Genomic DNA, 15,971 nt, shown 5'->3' with positions numbered 1-15,971 from the left:
CCTCCTTGCTCGCTGGTAAGTCCATGTTACACATGCTCCCTTTTGAGTGTTTTTTAGTTCTCGCTGTGAGGGCCAATAGCACTCTCGATGCCGGAAGTTTTATGTCCAAACTTCTATCTAGTGTAACTAATTAAACCCCGTAATGGAAAGTGAAATGAAGTTAGGAGTGTGACTGGAGAAAGTGAAACAGGACCATATAACCATAAGGTAGCCTTCTGTACTTCTTTAGGACTGCCTATTACAATTTATCTCCTCTTCTCTCTATGTCAATATGATGGTCTCTGCCACTGTTACTCTGGCCATTAAGCAGCTACCAATACCACAGCGGCACCTGGGCCCGGGAACTGGGTGGCCATCAAACTCCCACGGGGCAATTAATCTTCAGTAACTGGGCAGCAAATACAACACTTCAGGAGAGGAGTATCTCTTTACCACCATGAAAGAATCCCTCTGTCCACAGCAGCCCGCTATACCTCTAGGAAAGAACTGCCAAGGTTTTACTAAACCTCTAGTAGAAAAACCCATGTCTTTTGGATATAATGCCACCGGTATAGCACCAGATGAGACCCCCCCCCCCCATGCTATGGGGGAGAAAACCTTGCAATGCAATTGGATGAGAATCCTACCATACCATATTTAGCAGACCCCTGCTATTTCACCAGGTTATACCCCTCTCTACCACCAAGACAAACCTCTTAATTATACTGCCTGAAAAGAACTTCCTAATGTTCAAGGTAGGGAAACTACAGCCAGGAGACAGCACTCAACTTTAGTACCAGGAGAGAGGAAATCCTACTCTGCAAGCAGGACAGAATATACCACACTTTCACTTCAGCAGATAATTCCTCGCTTAAGTACCTGGTAAAATGAATCCCGTTATGTCACAGAGAGAAAACATGCAAACTATCTTGTGGGGTTTGAGCTCTCTCTATAGTAATGGGTTACAGCTCACTTTCGCTCTACAGCCAGGATAGGGCAATCCATACTGTATTAATTAGAGAGAAAACCCCACCATTTGTGATGCACGTTGGAATGTAGAAATACGGAGTCAATGCCAGTAGATTAAGAGCAACTTTACTGTAAGCTGAATGGATACATAAATGACCCAACCAGAAGCAGATGCAGTTAGAAGCTGAACCTCGGGCCTGAGAAGCAGGATACTGCACATCTTCCCTCCTTTTGAAAAAACAAGCATGTGCAATGCAATAGGTCTTACAATTGCGAGAGTTTGAGCTATTGGCATTGTAAGTGACAATGCCTTTTATATATGCGGTTTGAAAAGCTGGAAGCGGTGCATACATACACACTTTGTACTTCTAGTCCTTTCTTACAGGAAGCAAGGCTGGCAGTCAAAGAGGAGCAGTTATTGCCAGCTTTGCATCTCATAAGCAAGGACTATATGTACAAAGTGCGCCTTCGCAGGCTTCCAAAACACACAAATATGCATCGTTATTTGCAAAGCCAATAGCTCAAACGCTCGCAAATGCGAGACCTATTGCTTTGCCAATGCTTGTTTTTTTATTGTGGGTGCTTGGGGTTTCTCTGTGCGTTAGTCCTGCTGCCTTGTGGCAATGTTAACTAGTTTGTACTATCCATATTGCAGTAGTACACTTTGTGACAGGTGTTCACTTGCCTACATGGGAGAAAGATGCAAAGACTTGTTAATCCTTTCTGACGGTCTTTGTGTTTAGTAAATAGGACTCAATTGCCCGTCAGACATTGTGTGTCTGGGGCCATCTATCCCAGTGTTTTTGGCTGTTAAAAGGTGCCCAGTAATTGTATGGCTTGGTAAACATGAAAATATGATATCTCCTTTGGTACATATTGTGGGTTTGGTGTTATTACTACTTAATACTTGCGTAGTTGAAGGTCTGGTTCCTGTGCGATAAGCACTTGAATTTCCCAAACTCTTAAGTGATGTGATAGCAATTAGAAATGTTGTCTTTTTTTAAATGTTAGACATGCATTGTGCATTTGATCAAACACTAATTTTATCAGTTGTGTTAGTACCGTGTAGATTCTATGTAGGTATAGGATGGTTTCTCGGTGGAAGAAACGTTTTTGATCCTTCTAGGAATCATTTTAAGAATAGTGTGGTCAAGAAACTTTTCCTTATTACCCCTCTTGTGTAAACTTCAATGACCACGAGGTGTTTATCTAACAAGTGTGCTCGTTATCTGACCATAGTGGTGTCCTCCGACCGATCTCTGCGGTCGTTCTTCTTGTTGAACCAGTGGAAGCAACTCTTTCACTTGCTAGTGAAACAATTCCTTATTGTAGGCTGTCTTGCTACTTGAGGTATTTGCGTTAACTTTGCTGGTAGATGCCCAAATTCAACGTCTTCAGGAACTATGCTGGCAGGTTTGGGTATAGGTGGCATACTTGTCCATCACGTATTGTTAACAGGTCCTTATGCAACAGGAGTTTCACGGCTTGCCTCTGTGACATCTCCATTAGATCTGAGAAACCCATTTCCCTGGCCAACTAAGAGGGCAACCAGAATCATTGTTAATTGTTCTTGCTTGCATCCCTGTTTTATTTGTGGTATCATAGGTATCGGAAGAAAGGTATAGGCAAAAGTTCTTGACCATTTTATGAATAGGTCATTAGGCGGTGGTGTCATCTGGATGTGAACCCTTGGCATTTTGGGCGTTTGTGGATTTCTTCACAGTTGGAAGATGTTTTAACTCCTTTTAACTCTGATTCAAGTGTGCCCCTTGCCTGACTGCTTAGTCTGTCTGCTTCTGTGTTGAGCTGTCATGGTAGGGGTAGCACCACTAACTAGATTGCCTTTTTTCTTGTGACCATGTCCCTAGATCTTAGGCTACTTAGGAGAAAGTATAGGATCTTTTTGCCCTTGGTTTGGTGAGGAAACATTTTTAAATTACTTCTTTTTAAATACTGTACTTCCTCTCAGGTGTTTTGAAAGGCCTTCAGAGCCACAAAAACAGTTGTGAGTTCCAACAAATGTATGTGCAGTACTACCTCTACTGCGTTCCAGAGTCCCTGGAAGCTGCCGTTTAGCACGTGAGCTCCCCATCACATGTGGGATGTGTCCATTATAATGGTCACTCAAGGAGTTGCTGGTTTGAATAGTTTTCCCACTGTGATTTTGCTCAGGTTCGACCACTTTATTTTATATTGTACCTGGCAGTAACACCCTCTAGATTGTCCCAACTTACTGTTGCTAGTGAAAATTGCTGTTGTAGCCTCTACTGTACTGATGGCATGTGTAGTCTCATCTGGAATACAAAGGGGATACATGAGGCCATCATACCAAGCCTTTTCTCTACGCCCTGCCCTCACTGTCAGAAAATGACCATTCAGGTAAAGGAGACGATAATAGAGTACTGCCCGAACTCTTCTAGTCACTGGCAAGTCTTGGTCAACGAAATCAAGAATTCCCCCAGAAGTTATTTTCTCTTTCTGGCTTCAGTGATTACTTCTCACAGTTGAAGGATCCCAGGTTGTGCAGAGTCTTCCAAACTATGCCCATGTTAAACCTGCATGACGTAAATGTTTTTGCTTTTACTAGCCACAGTTTGGAGTCCCGCTGTTGTTGCTGGTGAACTTACCAGGGGAGAGGAGTACCCGAAGGTCTGGACTACTAGTCCCAGGAGCTCTTTGTTCTATTGCCCGCCCACAGCCGCCATATAAACTTCTCGCGGTAAGCGCGCAGGAGCACGCCGGGAGAAGCCCGGGACAAGGGCGGGCCATCTGAGGCCGGAAAAGGCTGGGCTGGGCCACCCCTCTAACGTGATATTAACTAAAGTGAGATTTCTTTTTTTATCGTTTGCTGCATGACTGTTGTTTGCTCTATTGATTATAGGCATCCCGAGTCACTATCATCCCCCAGATAACTCTGATAAAATAAGGCCCATTTGGGTTTGGGATTATGGCATCACGATCAGGGAAGAGGAGGAAAACAGCGCCAGGCTCCATTGGGGGGAGTATTACTGGGACACTAGATCACTTTATAACCAGAGCTGCAGTAGTCCTAGAGCACGAAATAGCCCTTACTGAAAAGCGCCTATCATTGGAATCTATACTCGAAGCAATCTTTACTGGGTACTATCATGACTACAAAAACCCCTGAACAGCTATGCAACCAGATACCTAATGGCGATAGTTTGCTAGGAGTGAGTATTGGGTCTGTCGGGCCCGCTACTGGTGCCTCGGTGAATACCACAATAGAAAGTACCTTATCTGAAGAAATTGGGCCGGCAGAAACAAGCATCCTAAAGGTTCCAATTGACCACTCGTCCACAAAGATTGTATTAGGCCCTGTACAATCAATTGTACCATGAATTATAGACCGATTTCCCTTATCGACTCTGTGGTAAAAGTCATAGGTGGAGTCATATTAAAGAGATTGACTGCCTGGGCGAAAGAGAAGAAGATCATTTCGGATATCCAGTATGGGTTCCGCCCAGGCCACTCGACCATGGCACAATGCCTTAATCTCTACTTGATCCTGGGAAAGTACACCATTGCCCGCCCAGGGACAATCTACATGGCATTCAAGGATCTTTCATCCGCTGTTGACTGTGTCAATCGGGGAAAGTTGTGGCAATCCATGAGGGCCATGGGGGTGGATTCCAACTTGGTGGACTTTCTGATGGAATTACATAGAGATACAAGGGCAAATATTAGATACGCCTCAGACCTTAAGGTATCCAGGAATTTCTACACCGAAAGGGGGGTACGTCAGGGGTGTATTTTAGCTCCTTTCTTTTTCAACCTTTATATCAATGATTTAGAAGGGATATTGTTGAAAACTGGGGTTGACTACCCGTACGTGGGACGCCGGGGACTGCCCGTCTTGCCATACGCAGACGACGCAGTCCTTTTGGCATGTACCCCCAAAGACTTACAAACCCTGCTTGACGCTTTCCTTGGGTTTATGGACGACAGATCTTACCATAAACAACTCTAAATCCTTCGCTATGCAAGGAGGCCAGCGCCCCAAAAAGCAGTTCCCCTTTAAGGTGAATGGTGTTAGAGTGCCAATATCTACGACCTTCTCCTATCTGGGCGTTTTACTGGATGATCGCCTGAATTGGGCAGCACTGCTAAATAAGAAAAGGGGAGAGGTTACCAGGTTTAATGCAGCGATATTCGGTTTTGCAGCTAAAATGGGCAATCGCCCGGTGGCTGCAATGTTAAAGATCTACCGAGCCAAGAGCGTATCTATAGCCAGCTACGGGAGCGACTTATGGGGGTACACTGGTCTAGAGGGTCTACAGGTGACGGAAAATCGCTTTTTAAAGCGGCTGCTGTGCGTTCCAAAAGGGACCGTGAACTTAACGGTTCATGAAGAAACTGGCCTTCCATACATCTGTGATATTTTGCCTATGCGCCCCTTAATTTTCTGGCTCAAATGTTGGCTAAATGAACATCTTGCCCTCACTCACAAACTTTTAAAAGAGTTTTTGAGCCTGGACCACATGATTTAAATTCCATGGTTAAAATACTTACAGGGGTGCTTTAGAGCTGGGGCATCCGGATTTGTTTTTAAAACCTGATTGCATCACTAGGGAAGAGGTGGCTTTTGTAAAACACTCTTTATTTTGCGCAAAAAGATGGAAAGAGATAAGAAAGAACTGTTAAAGATCAGTGTTCGTAATAAACTTAATGCTTAAGACATCTTTAGATCTGGAGCCATACTTATTGTGGCCGTTATCTGCCCACAAGCGTTTTTTATTAATCAGATTTAGAATGGATTATTTTCACCTTTATTAGCAGTTCCTAGGGGGTGCTATAAAGGTAAAGTGCTAGCACCATGTGGCTGCGACAATATGTCTCCACAGGATCTGCTGCACTTTGTTTTTTTGTAAATTTTACGAATCCCGTAGGAGGCTTTTTTTAAAACCACTTTTAAAAAAGTTAAATTTTACACAGGTACGCCCCTCTCTCTACTATTTACAATTGTTAAAACCAGAATGTATCCCATTAGTGGCTGGATTTCTGAAATGTTCGCTAAGGTATAGGAAATGTTTGGAACTCTAAAGGAATCGGATGATGTATTTTTACCAACTAATTGTATTTATCTATATAATGGAATTAACATTTGTCCTTATATCTTATATTTTATCTACTGAACATATATTGGAATTACTGTACTGTATGTTGGGGAATGTATATTTATTGTATTGTGTATTATGTATTTTTAAAATGAGCTTGCAGTGTAATTGTTATTTGCAACTTTTATGGTTCCATACTGTGTGAACCGAATAAAGTTTATTATTGTTGTTACTAGCCAATCAGCCAGATATGGAAGTGTGTATTCCTGTTCTTCCGATGTGTGTTGTCACCGCTGCTTTACAATTTGGGAACACTCTTGGTGCTGACTTTATTAAGATGGAAAATACCTTGAAGTGGAAGTGTACCTTGTTCACTGCTAATATGTGGAATTTTCTATGCCATCTCTTCATTCTTGTGTGCAAATATGCGCATTTAAGGTCTATGGTTGTCATGTAATCTTCTCTTTTGTATAGGGGGAATGACTTACTCCGGTGTTATCTTGAATCTTTGTGTTTTGATTGACCTGTTGAGTGCCCGTAGATGTAAACCTTCAGTTCTTGTCTGGTTTTGCACCAGAAAGAAGCTGGAGTAGACTCCTCAGTGCCTTTCCTTGGTAACAACACCAATTCTACGGACTTTTTGCTTAGGTCTTTGACTTCATATTGTAGGCGACATTGTTCTGCCCCGTTGAGATTCTTTTTCTTTGGTTGTAATGTGGGAGATTTTTATCCCCCCTTCATTCTGAACAGTAACCATTGTGGATGATGTCTAGTATCTATTTGTGAGAAGTGATCTATCTCAATTCCTTCCGGAACCCTCCAAGTCTTCTTCCTACAAGTGACTTGTGCAAGAGAATGTAAGAAAGTGCCCTCTTTTTGCATGGTTGCCCCCACTTTTTCTTAAACTGCTGATGTACTTTGACTGAGTGTGCTATGGGCTCCTGCCAAACAGGTGCACCGGGCCTATGTTCTTCCCATAAAACTGCATTGAAAACAAAATCCAATTGGCACTCTCTGGCCAAAGGGCAGCCCCTTGTAAATGGTACCAGAGGTACCAAGGACACTGTGGCCATAGAAGGCCTCTAAGGGCTGCAGCACTTATTGGTGCAGAACAAAGGGAAGAGTTGACATGGCATACCTGTGCGCTATGCCTACAACCCACTGCCATGGCATAGATCAGTCACCAACCCTCTAGCTGGGTGCACTATACCAGTGGTGAGGTTACAGGTGCATGAGCCCTGTACCCCTACAGTGTATAAGTCCATTCTTAGACATTGTAAGTGCAGTGCTGCCATTAAGAGTATATAGTGCTAGGAGTTTGTCATTACGAACTCCACAGCACCATAACTGCTACACTGAAAACTGAGAAGTTTGGTATCAAACTTCTCAGCACATGAAACTCACACTGATGTAAGTGTGCGATTTAATGAAAAATGCACACAGAGGGCATCTTACAGATGCCCCCTGATAACTATCCTACCACTAGTGTCCGGGCTGAGTGGCTGCTTTCAGTTGCCACCATCCGATATGTTATTGGAACCCTGATTCGAGAGCCTGCTGTTCTCTGGGGCCTGAAAGAATGCACATCCTGGGACAAGGTGTCACGCCTCCTCCCCCAGTATGGCAGGGTTCACGAAGGAGAAGCTTCAAAGGCTTGCCGCCTTTGTGAGCTTCCCCAGTCCACTTGCTGCTCTCAGCAACTGGTCCCCACTGGTTCTGACGCCCACTTTGGGCAGGAGAACTGGTGGGAAAAACAAGTGAGGAAGAGAGGTGTACCCACCTCTGCAAACTCCACCCCTCAGGTGGGGGAGGCGAGGTGGAGTACAACTCTCAGTCCACGCCATCTTTCAGATGGGGAGACTCAGCCAACCAGGGACAGGCACATGCCCCCCTACCACTGGAGGTTGGCATAATAGGGGGTGTACCCACCACAGGGAAGGGACCCATTTTACCTACCTGTAACACCTCTAAATCTAGAATTTAGGGGCACCCCTAAAACTTGCTTCCTCAGACAAGAACCTGCAACAAGAACCGAAAAGCCATGCAGCAGCTAACAAGAGGAAGATGCCCACTGACTTGGCCCCACCCCTACTGGCCTGTCTCGCCCTCGAACCAGCTCCTGCGAACACCCAGTGTGTCCTGCAGCCAGCAACCTCGAACAACCCAGAGAATCTGCCTGCCTTCAACTACAAAGACTCTGTCTCCTGTGAACACCGGATTTGTTTAGCTGCAACATCTGGCTCCGGCCGGACACCGCAGATCCGTCCCACTCTGCTCCCGCCGTCCATGGCCCGAGCGGACAAACACCAGGAGGAGGTTACTCCGACGATCCTGAGGAGAGATCCAGCGACCGCTGACTTGCCTCAAGCAGACGCCAGCAGCCACCAACCAGAGGCCCCCCTATCCCTCATTAGATAACATTGGGCCTCAGCACTCGGCACCCGGCTGCCCTAGTGCCGCTGAGGGTGTAACGAGAGTGCATCCTTGACCCTGGGGAACCCTTGTTCTAACCCCAAAAGCTCAACCCCAAAGACCGATTACTTAACTGGTAACCGTTAACTTAATTTCTCGCCATAGGAACCAATTTTCTCAGAAAAATGTTTTAAGTATAGAGTTGATTTGTATTGAAACCTGAAAATTAACAATTTTGCAAAACTGATTTTACTTACCTTTTCTCTAGGAAATGTCCCAGTGTGATATCTAGGCATATCACACTGAGTAGAAAAAGTAATCTCAAAAGTAACGTAAAAGTAACTTACCTGTAATTTTCATTGCAAAGTCGATACAAAGTATATGTACAGCATTTCACAGTATTGCATTACTAGTAATTCAAACTGTAACCATTTCAAAGTACATTTACAATTTTATTTCGAACTGTATATTTACTGCAAAGTATTTATCAACTTACCTGTACCAGGCTTGCTTGGCTCAAGGAAATAAAATAACTAAAAGAATATTTTTTATACAAAATCAATTGGTCTGAAGTTCAGTCTTTGAGTGTATGAATTTATTTGCTGAGTGTGTACAACAAATGCTTAACACTATCCTGATATTGCCTTACTGCTCAACCACACTACCACAAATAGAGAGTAAGGTTCTACCTAACTTTACCTCGGTCTACCTTTAGCGTTCCACTGGACTCTGTGCAAACTAAACCTCACTTTGGTATAGTATATACTGAGCCAGCTTCCTACATTTACTTCCTGTTTAATTCTGGATACTCTTAGCCAGGCTTATCGGCATAGGGTTGTAACAGTGCAAGTTGCCAACTGGCCGTCTGCTGCGCCTAGAGCAGATTTGAGGAAGGTATTGGCAATGACCTTGCTGTCCTGGTCCATATTGTTTACCCTCTAGTAGTGTTCAGGCAGATGTTGTAAGAGTTCCTTTATTTCATACAACTGCTGCTGGGTGTATCATTTGAACAATGCATTGAAATTGTGTATAAACGCAGCACTGCAGCTGATCTCCGTTTTCCTGCCCAACAATTCTACCGTCTTGCTCTCTTTGCCTGGTAGTGGACCTTTTCAGGTCAGGGTAATGGCTGCCTTTGAAACTGTTGCTACGATGAGTCAGCTGGGACATTACTTGCTTTAGGGAGGGAGGGGTTCTGGTGGAGAACCCATAGTTCTTTTCCATCCATAGGGTGATGGCCATTGTAGCCACAGATTGATTAAAGGCCTACTTACCCTGGTCAAGGACCCTGAATAGCATTGGGAGGAATTGGATCCTCTTCTGGTTGGGTAATGTCTCTGGGAGGATGCATGAATCCAATGTAAACTCATCCAGCTGTAACCTATAGGTGTTTTCTGCTCTCTTTATAACCGCATTGTAAGCTTTGATGTCATCCGTGGGGAAAATCTCAATGGATAAGAGTCTACCCCGAGGTCTGCAGAGTCAGCATACATGTCATTCGATCTACTATCTATTTAACTGCTTGTGATGGGTTGTGTTTGAGCAACACTTCTTCATCAAATTGAATGAGGTTTTTCCTCAATTTTCTCCTGTGGTTCTGGTAGGAGTGATGGTTCCAATTCCACAACCTCCTCCTCTAGGAGCCTGTCAGAGGGATCTTGAATTTTCCCTGTCATTGAAAGCTCTCTGCCAAGGGTGACTTCCATTTCAGCCTTGTGGCACCTGTTTTTTCTCTCAACATTCAGAGATTTCTGTTAGACATTAACTGTTCCACTCCTTTTCTTCTTTGTTGAGTCGTTTTCCCCCAAAGGAGGCTTAGCCCTCCCATGAGTTCAATCCTCATTCGAGGCAAAGACTGTTTCAGAGGGCTTGCTTCTAGCTTGGACAAGTAGGTTGCTTGGGCTTCTGCTCGATTTGTGGCACCAAAGTTTTCAATGTCTCTCGCGGAATGGCATGCCTAGAGTACATGAAATTCCGTACGGTTGTTTAACGCCAGAGTGGTACTATCTTTCGCTTCATCACTACATAATTTGACATCTGCATGTATTTCTGTAGCCGTGACTACTACCTATTCCAGATCAGAGTCTTCCCTTGGGCCACATTTTTCTCCTTGATTGGAAGTTTCTCACTCAAAAACCCTCAAATCTTTTAAGAATTTTTGTCTTCCCTGGGGCAAGGTAATGGTATAGTGAGCACACCTTTGCATCTGTCTTACACTGATGGTCTGAGGATAGATGTCAGCACACACTGCGCTCCCTCTGAAAGATGGTCATTTGGGAGACAGAGATAGCAGACCTTGTGGTTGTCTTTTTGTGCGTACTCATGGTGTTCTTGGGGGCAAAATCTAAAAGTCTAAGGGGTATGTGCACCATACCACTCTTTCGTTCTTCGAACCTGTGGTCATAGAGTTATGGGCCTGCTCAACTCTTCGCTGTCTTTGTTTTTGTACTATCCTACGATGTCCGCTGTTAAAAAGAAGCTAAAGATATTGACGACAAAGGGTTTCCTGGGCATACCTCTAACATTATAGAAGGAGAGACCTAGTATCTAATTGCTGACTACTTTAGGACTCCCACTCAAAAAACAAAAAGGAAAAGAGACTATTATGAGACAATTCAGGACGCAAGCAGCAGACAAACGAATAATGTACAGCCTGTGAATGCAGAAAAGAATCCTGATGCAAAATCCCCCCAGCATGAAACCTTGGGTCACGTGCAAGGTGGTTTGCCACAGCCAACCAACCTCCCATGCCATCAACTGCACATGCAAGTTGCACTAAATTCTGGTATCTCAACTTTAGTGCACATTCATCAGATGGTGTCAAATTGGTTAACAAAAGAAAGCTTTTTTGACCTCTTCTGTTACCCCTCTTATCAAATATGCCTGTAATCCGGCAACTGGTAGCTGGGCGTAACTTGATACTCCAAAAGTAAACTAAACCTGTAAATACTTATTGAATTTGTGCGCATTTGTCAAAGGTTGTGTAGTTATCACCAAATGAATGTTAGCCCCAATCCTTTTAACAATTAACTTATTGGTGGATTTGCATAAAACTCTACATTTCAACATACTTAAAGTTAAACATGCCAAGTGATTCCCAAACTTCATGGAGATATATAAAATGTCATCTCAAGTATTGCAAATAAAAGATGTTTGACCCCCCCCCCGTCATGTTAACTTTGATCCAACCACACTATCATAATGGATGTCAATGTTAACTAAAATGTCATTACTTTGCTTAACTCACAGAGACTGCAAACTTTAATGCAGATTGTTAAACAGGGCCAGTTATTAGCACAATAAAGTCATATTCCTTCTTTTCAACTTTGCCTCCCCTTGATGGATCTACACGAACCTTGCCATATTCAAAGACTGAACTTGTAAAACAATTGCCAAATTTCAAGGATTCATCAAAGAATGCCTCCGCTATTGAAAATTTAAACATTTGAACCCCAGAAAACCCTTTTAACTGTGCCCCACTTGACGGATTTGAATGAAACTATCAAGAGTAACCTAAACAAGATGGCTGCCAAGGGCCATGCAGATCTGTGAAACTGTACCAAAGTGATTAGCAAATTAATGATTTTATGACCCCACTCTTTGTTTTACAACTTAGCCCACCCTTGGCAGATCTGAATTACTATTAAGATACTTACCTGGTGCTTAGATTAGGCGCCTGCAACATTCCAAACAGATTCAATGAACTGCACCAAAGTGATTAGCAAATTAATTGCCCCTGTTCCCCTTTAACTGTGTCCCCCCCAGTGATGCAGGAGCCCAAAATGTCCACTACCTTCAGAAGACTTAACATGCTGAAAGTCTGCCAAATTTCACTTGGATTGATAACAAAATGCCATTATTATTAGCAAATGAATACTTGTTTTACCTTTATCTATCGACACCTCGCGCCCCCTCAACAAACATGCACAAATTGAAACCTGCTAAGTGGAAGTAAACTATGTCAACTCTGACAACCATTGCAGAAATTCAGCAAACAGTTCTAATTAGGCCAATTAAAAAGAAAAAACATTTTATCTGCCAATATATCCCTCTCTTTTCAACCTTGGAAACCCACCTGACATTTTTGTAATGCTGTATTCTTGAAAACTACTGAATGGATTTACAGCAAAACAGGCAAAGGCACTTCCTTTGAGTAAAGTTCTAGTTTCATGCAAAGTGTGGTGTAATCCGCATTTATTTTGCCTGTACTGGACAGTAAAATTTACGATACAAGATAAAAGAGGAAATGCAACTAGGTACTAAACGAAATGGATGGATATTCTCAAACATCCAGTCCAAGATGTTCTTAAACTTTACCCAATAAAAACCATAGGAAAAGTGCATGTCGAAAGCTAATACAATGCAATGTACCAAGACAAATTATACACCTCAGATGGCCACTGTAATCTTTCAATCAAGAGCCCTTAGAAATTGTGAAAGCCTATCATCGAAACAGCAGAGAGAGAACAGAACCATTATACAAAAGTTATTTTAAAACCCTAGAATGTATACAAATTAAAAAAAAAATAGGTAAGGAATATAATCAACAGCTAGATAGTTGGTACCAGCTAGACTTCCTTCCCACCAACAGGATGGTTAAAATAAGAAGACTGATGGTACCTTGCGGGACTCCTTTGTTATTCAGCGGCACAGGCAGATTAGGATCTCGAGGGCCTTGCCCGGGCCCACCTTTTGCATTCTTATCCCAGAGGTTGACGTTCTTATAATTGTAGCTTGTGGGGTCGCCCCAAGCTGATGTCCCATCATCAATCTCCATCTTGCGACTGATGGACTGTGGTGAAGGCTCCTCCCAACCGCTGATATCCTCCTCCCTGGAGGCATTAGACGGATGCAATTGTTGCTGTGTATGCTGTTGTGGTGATGGGATGTTCTTCCAATTTGAGTTCTGAGGAGGTGGGGGTCGCCCATTGACAGGGGGTGGAGCAGGTGGTGGTCCTCCCCAGGATCCAGACACTTCTTGCGGTTTGTTCCACGAGTGGGGAGGTCGTGCTTGATCACTCCAGCCCTGGGCTCTCTTGCAATCATCCCACCCACCCTTGGCAACAGGGTTGACATTCGGCCCATTGCTCCCATTCCCCCATGTCCCAATCTCATTTTGCTGGCTGATTTCTGCCCAGTTGGGTGGACCTTTGTTTCCTGAGCTGTCCCAACTCCCATTCCCACCCCCCTTAGTGGAATCAGCACCTTCCACTCCTCCCCAGCCATTCTTCCCAGTAGACCAGCCTGGGTTTGGTGGCCGACCATTCCAGTTCTGATCCTTACTGTTTGCATTCTCAATCCATGGAGGCGGTGGTTTGTCATCAGGTCGAACACCAACATCAGATCCACTTCGTACCCCGCTAACTCCTGCTCCACTGCCTCCTCCATTGCTTTTAGTTCCACCTGTACCACCACCCCAGTTAATGTTGTTATTCTTATAGTCACTCCACCCACCAGCATTTTTGGAATCTTTCCATTCTGTGGGGGCTGTTGGCTCCCCCCAGCTGGACTTGTTCTGATTGTTCTGGTTAGGAGCCTCCACCCAACCCCCGGTGCTCTTACTCTGCGCAGATGTCTTCTCCCACCCCTCTGTCCCTTTGTCAACCTTCCCCTCTGGGCGTGCTGCCTCAGCCATCTCCCACACTGTGTCCTGTTTGATCTGGGTTTGCCCCCAGCCAGTGTTGGACAGCACACGAGGGTCCAGGTCTGGCCGGCTCAGCATAGTCTGAAGAGCCACTTGGCTGTCAGGCAGTGGTGCCCGGTGAGTCCGTCGCCCCGATGTCAGGCTATCACCGCTGCCTGCCTTGTGGTTGCTTCCAGTGCTTTGACCTCCTGCTTCGCTTCCTGCGGAGCTGGATGACCGTCCCCAGCAGGGAGCCTGGGCACCGCCTTGACTTTCGGAGAGTGGATGGCCTTTTTGATTGTCCCATGCTTCTGTGCTACTAGAATTTGGTTGGATTGGCCCACCCCACTCCGCCATCTTAGGGTCCTCAGACCCAGGAGGCGGTTTCCATTCTCCCTGAGATACACCCACTGCTGTTGCAGACTTGCTCCCTTCGCACCATTTGCCACTGTCACTTGGATCCTGGGAGCTGAAACCCCAAGAACCACCACCCGTAGACCTAGTATTACCTTCCCAGGGGTCAACCCGAGACCCATTGGGCTTTTGCGTAGAAGGCCCCTTCCAGGACTCATCACGCTCTCGTCCATTGTTCCCATTGTTCCCATAATTGCTTTGTCCAGCGACCACGTCGGCACCTTGAGGGCCCCTACCGGCAACCCAAGACCCAACCCCCGCAGTCTTCCTCTCTCCAGTGCTTTGTGATGGGGCATCAGTGCTCCGGGAACGGTTCCCCGAGCCTGCTCCAAAGGGGATTCCCTTATTCTCCATAGGGTTTGGCGAACCTGCGTTCAAAGAGTTAGTGTTTGTGTTTTTTGGTCCATCAGTGTTATGAGTTTGAGCCAGCTCTCTGCCAGAAATGGCTAAGTTCACACCTGCATTCTCCCCCTTTGACTGCTGTTGTTGCTGCTCCCGGGGCTGCTGACCCCCTGTGCTCAACTGTGCTTCGGGGCTGCCTCCCTCAGTGTCCATGACTCCATTTCTAGAGAGGCCATCCTGGTTGAGCGCAGGCCAGGCCGTTGGGTTGGTATTTGGGTTAAAGTTGCTGAAGCTGGGTCCTACTCGCTCCTGTCCACCCAGGATCCTCCAATTTGCCGGACCACTGTTGCTCTCTGTTGGAGAGTTGGAAGTCTGGGCAGCCTTGGCTTTGGGGTCTCCTTTCCAGGGCCCTGCATTACATTCGCTGCCCGTACTCCCAGCCTGGGCCTGGGCCTGGCTTCCCCTTCCTTTTTTGCTAGTGGCGCTTGCCGGCTGGGGGCTCTTGTCAGGAGGGCTGTTTGAGGCACTGTTATTCGTGGCATTCTCTGTAGGGGGCTCTGAGTCCTTGCTGGCAATACAGGGCCATTCCTCCATGTCAGAACCATCTACAATCACCTTGTCCCAGATGTGTGGGGGGTTGGCCAGGGCGCTGCCGTTGGAGGAGGTTCCAGCGCCCCATGTGGAATTTGCATAATTTGAAGCAGCAGCTCCTCCGGGTGCTGAATCTAGAAGAAGTTAAAGTAGGAGCAATTAATACATCACACATCTCCAGCAGATAACCAAGCGCATTTGTAACACTAAGAAGAGAGGAAGGATAAGTTATTTACCCATAATCCTAGTTCCCTTCCAGGGGAATACTCAAAGTTCTAAGCACTGAATAGTCCCGACTATGTGAGGGCCCTCAGAGCCAACTATCACATACAATATATATGTTTGTTTAAACATCAAAAAAAGTATGGAGTGCCCTAAAAGAAAATGCTACTTACCAGTATGCATCTGTTCTTGGCATGTAGAGCTGCAGAGTCGTACACTTTTGCAATAGATAGCCACCTGGTGTTGGGCTCGGATGATTGCAGGTTGTTGTCTTCTTGGAAAAAGTCTTTGTAGTCACGAGATAGGGGACTCCTCCCTTGGACAATTCTGTGCATGGTCATCGA

General features: G+C 45.1%; 1 protein-coding gene across 1 annotated transcript in view; it reads right to left on the bottom strand.

Annotated features, from left to right (window-relative positions):
- The window catches only part of LOC147665769 (trinucleotide repeat-containing gene 6B protein-like), a gene marked incomplete at its 5' end in the record, with an annotated part of 535,565 nt that overhangs the window by 479,357 nt on the left and 40,237 nt on the right, over nt 1-15,971 (bottom strand). The window contains one exon of the mRNA XM_086949498.1: nt 13,056-15,539. Coding sequence (XP_086805624.1) covers nt 13,056-15,539 — 2,484 coding nt within the window. The remainder of the gene's footprint in view (nt 1-13,055; nt 15,540-15,971) is intronic.

The sequence above is a fragment of the Lissotriton vulgaris genome, unplaced genomic scaffold (genome assembly GCF_964263255.1).
Source record: "Lissotriton vulgaris unplaced genomic scaffold, aLisVul1.2 SCAFFOLD_768, whole genome shotgun sequence".
NCBI classification, from domain to species: Eukaryota; Metazoa; Chordata; class Amphibia; order Caudata; family Salamandridae; genus Lissotriton; species Lissotriton vulgaris.
Note: the sequence above shows the minus strand (reverse complement) of the source record. Positions and strands in the feature narration are given on the sequence as shown.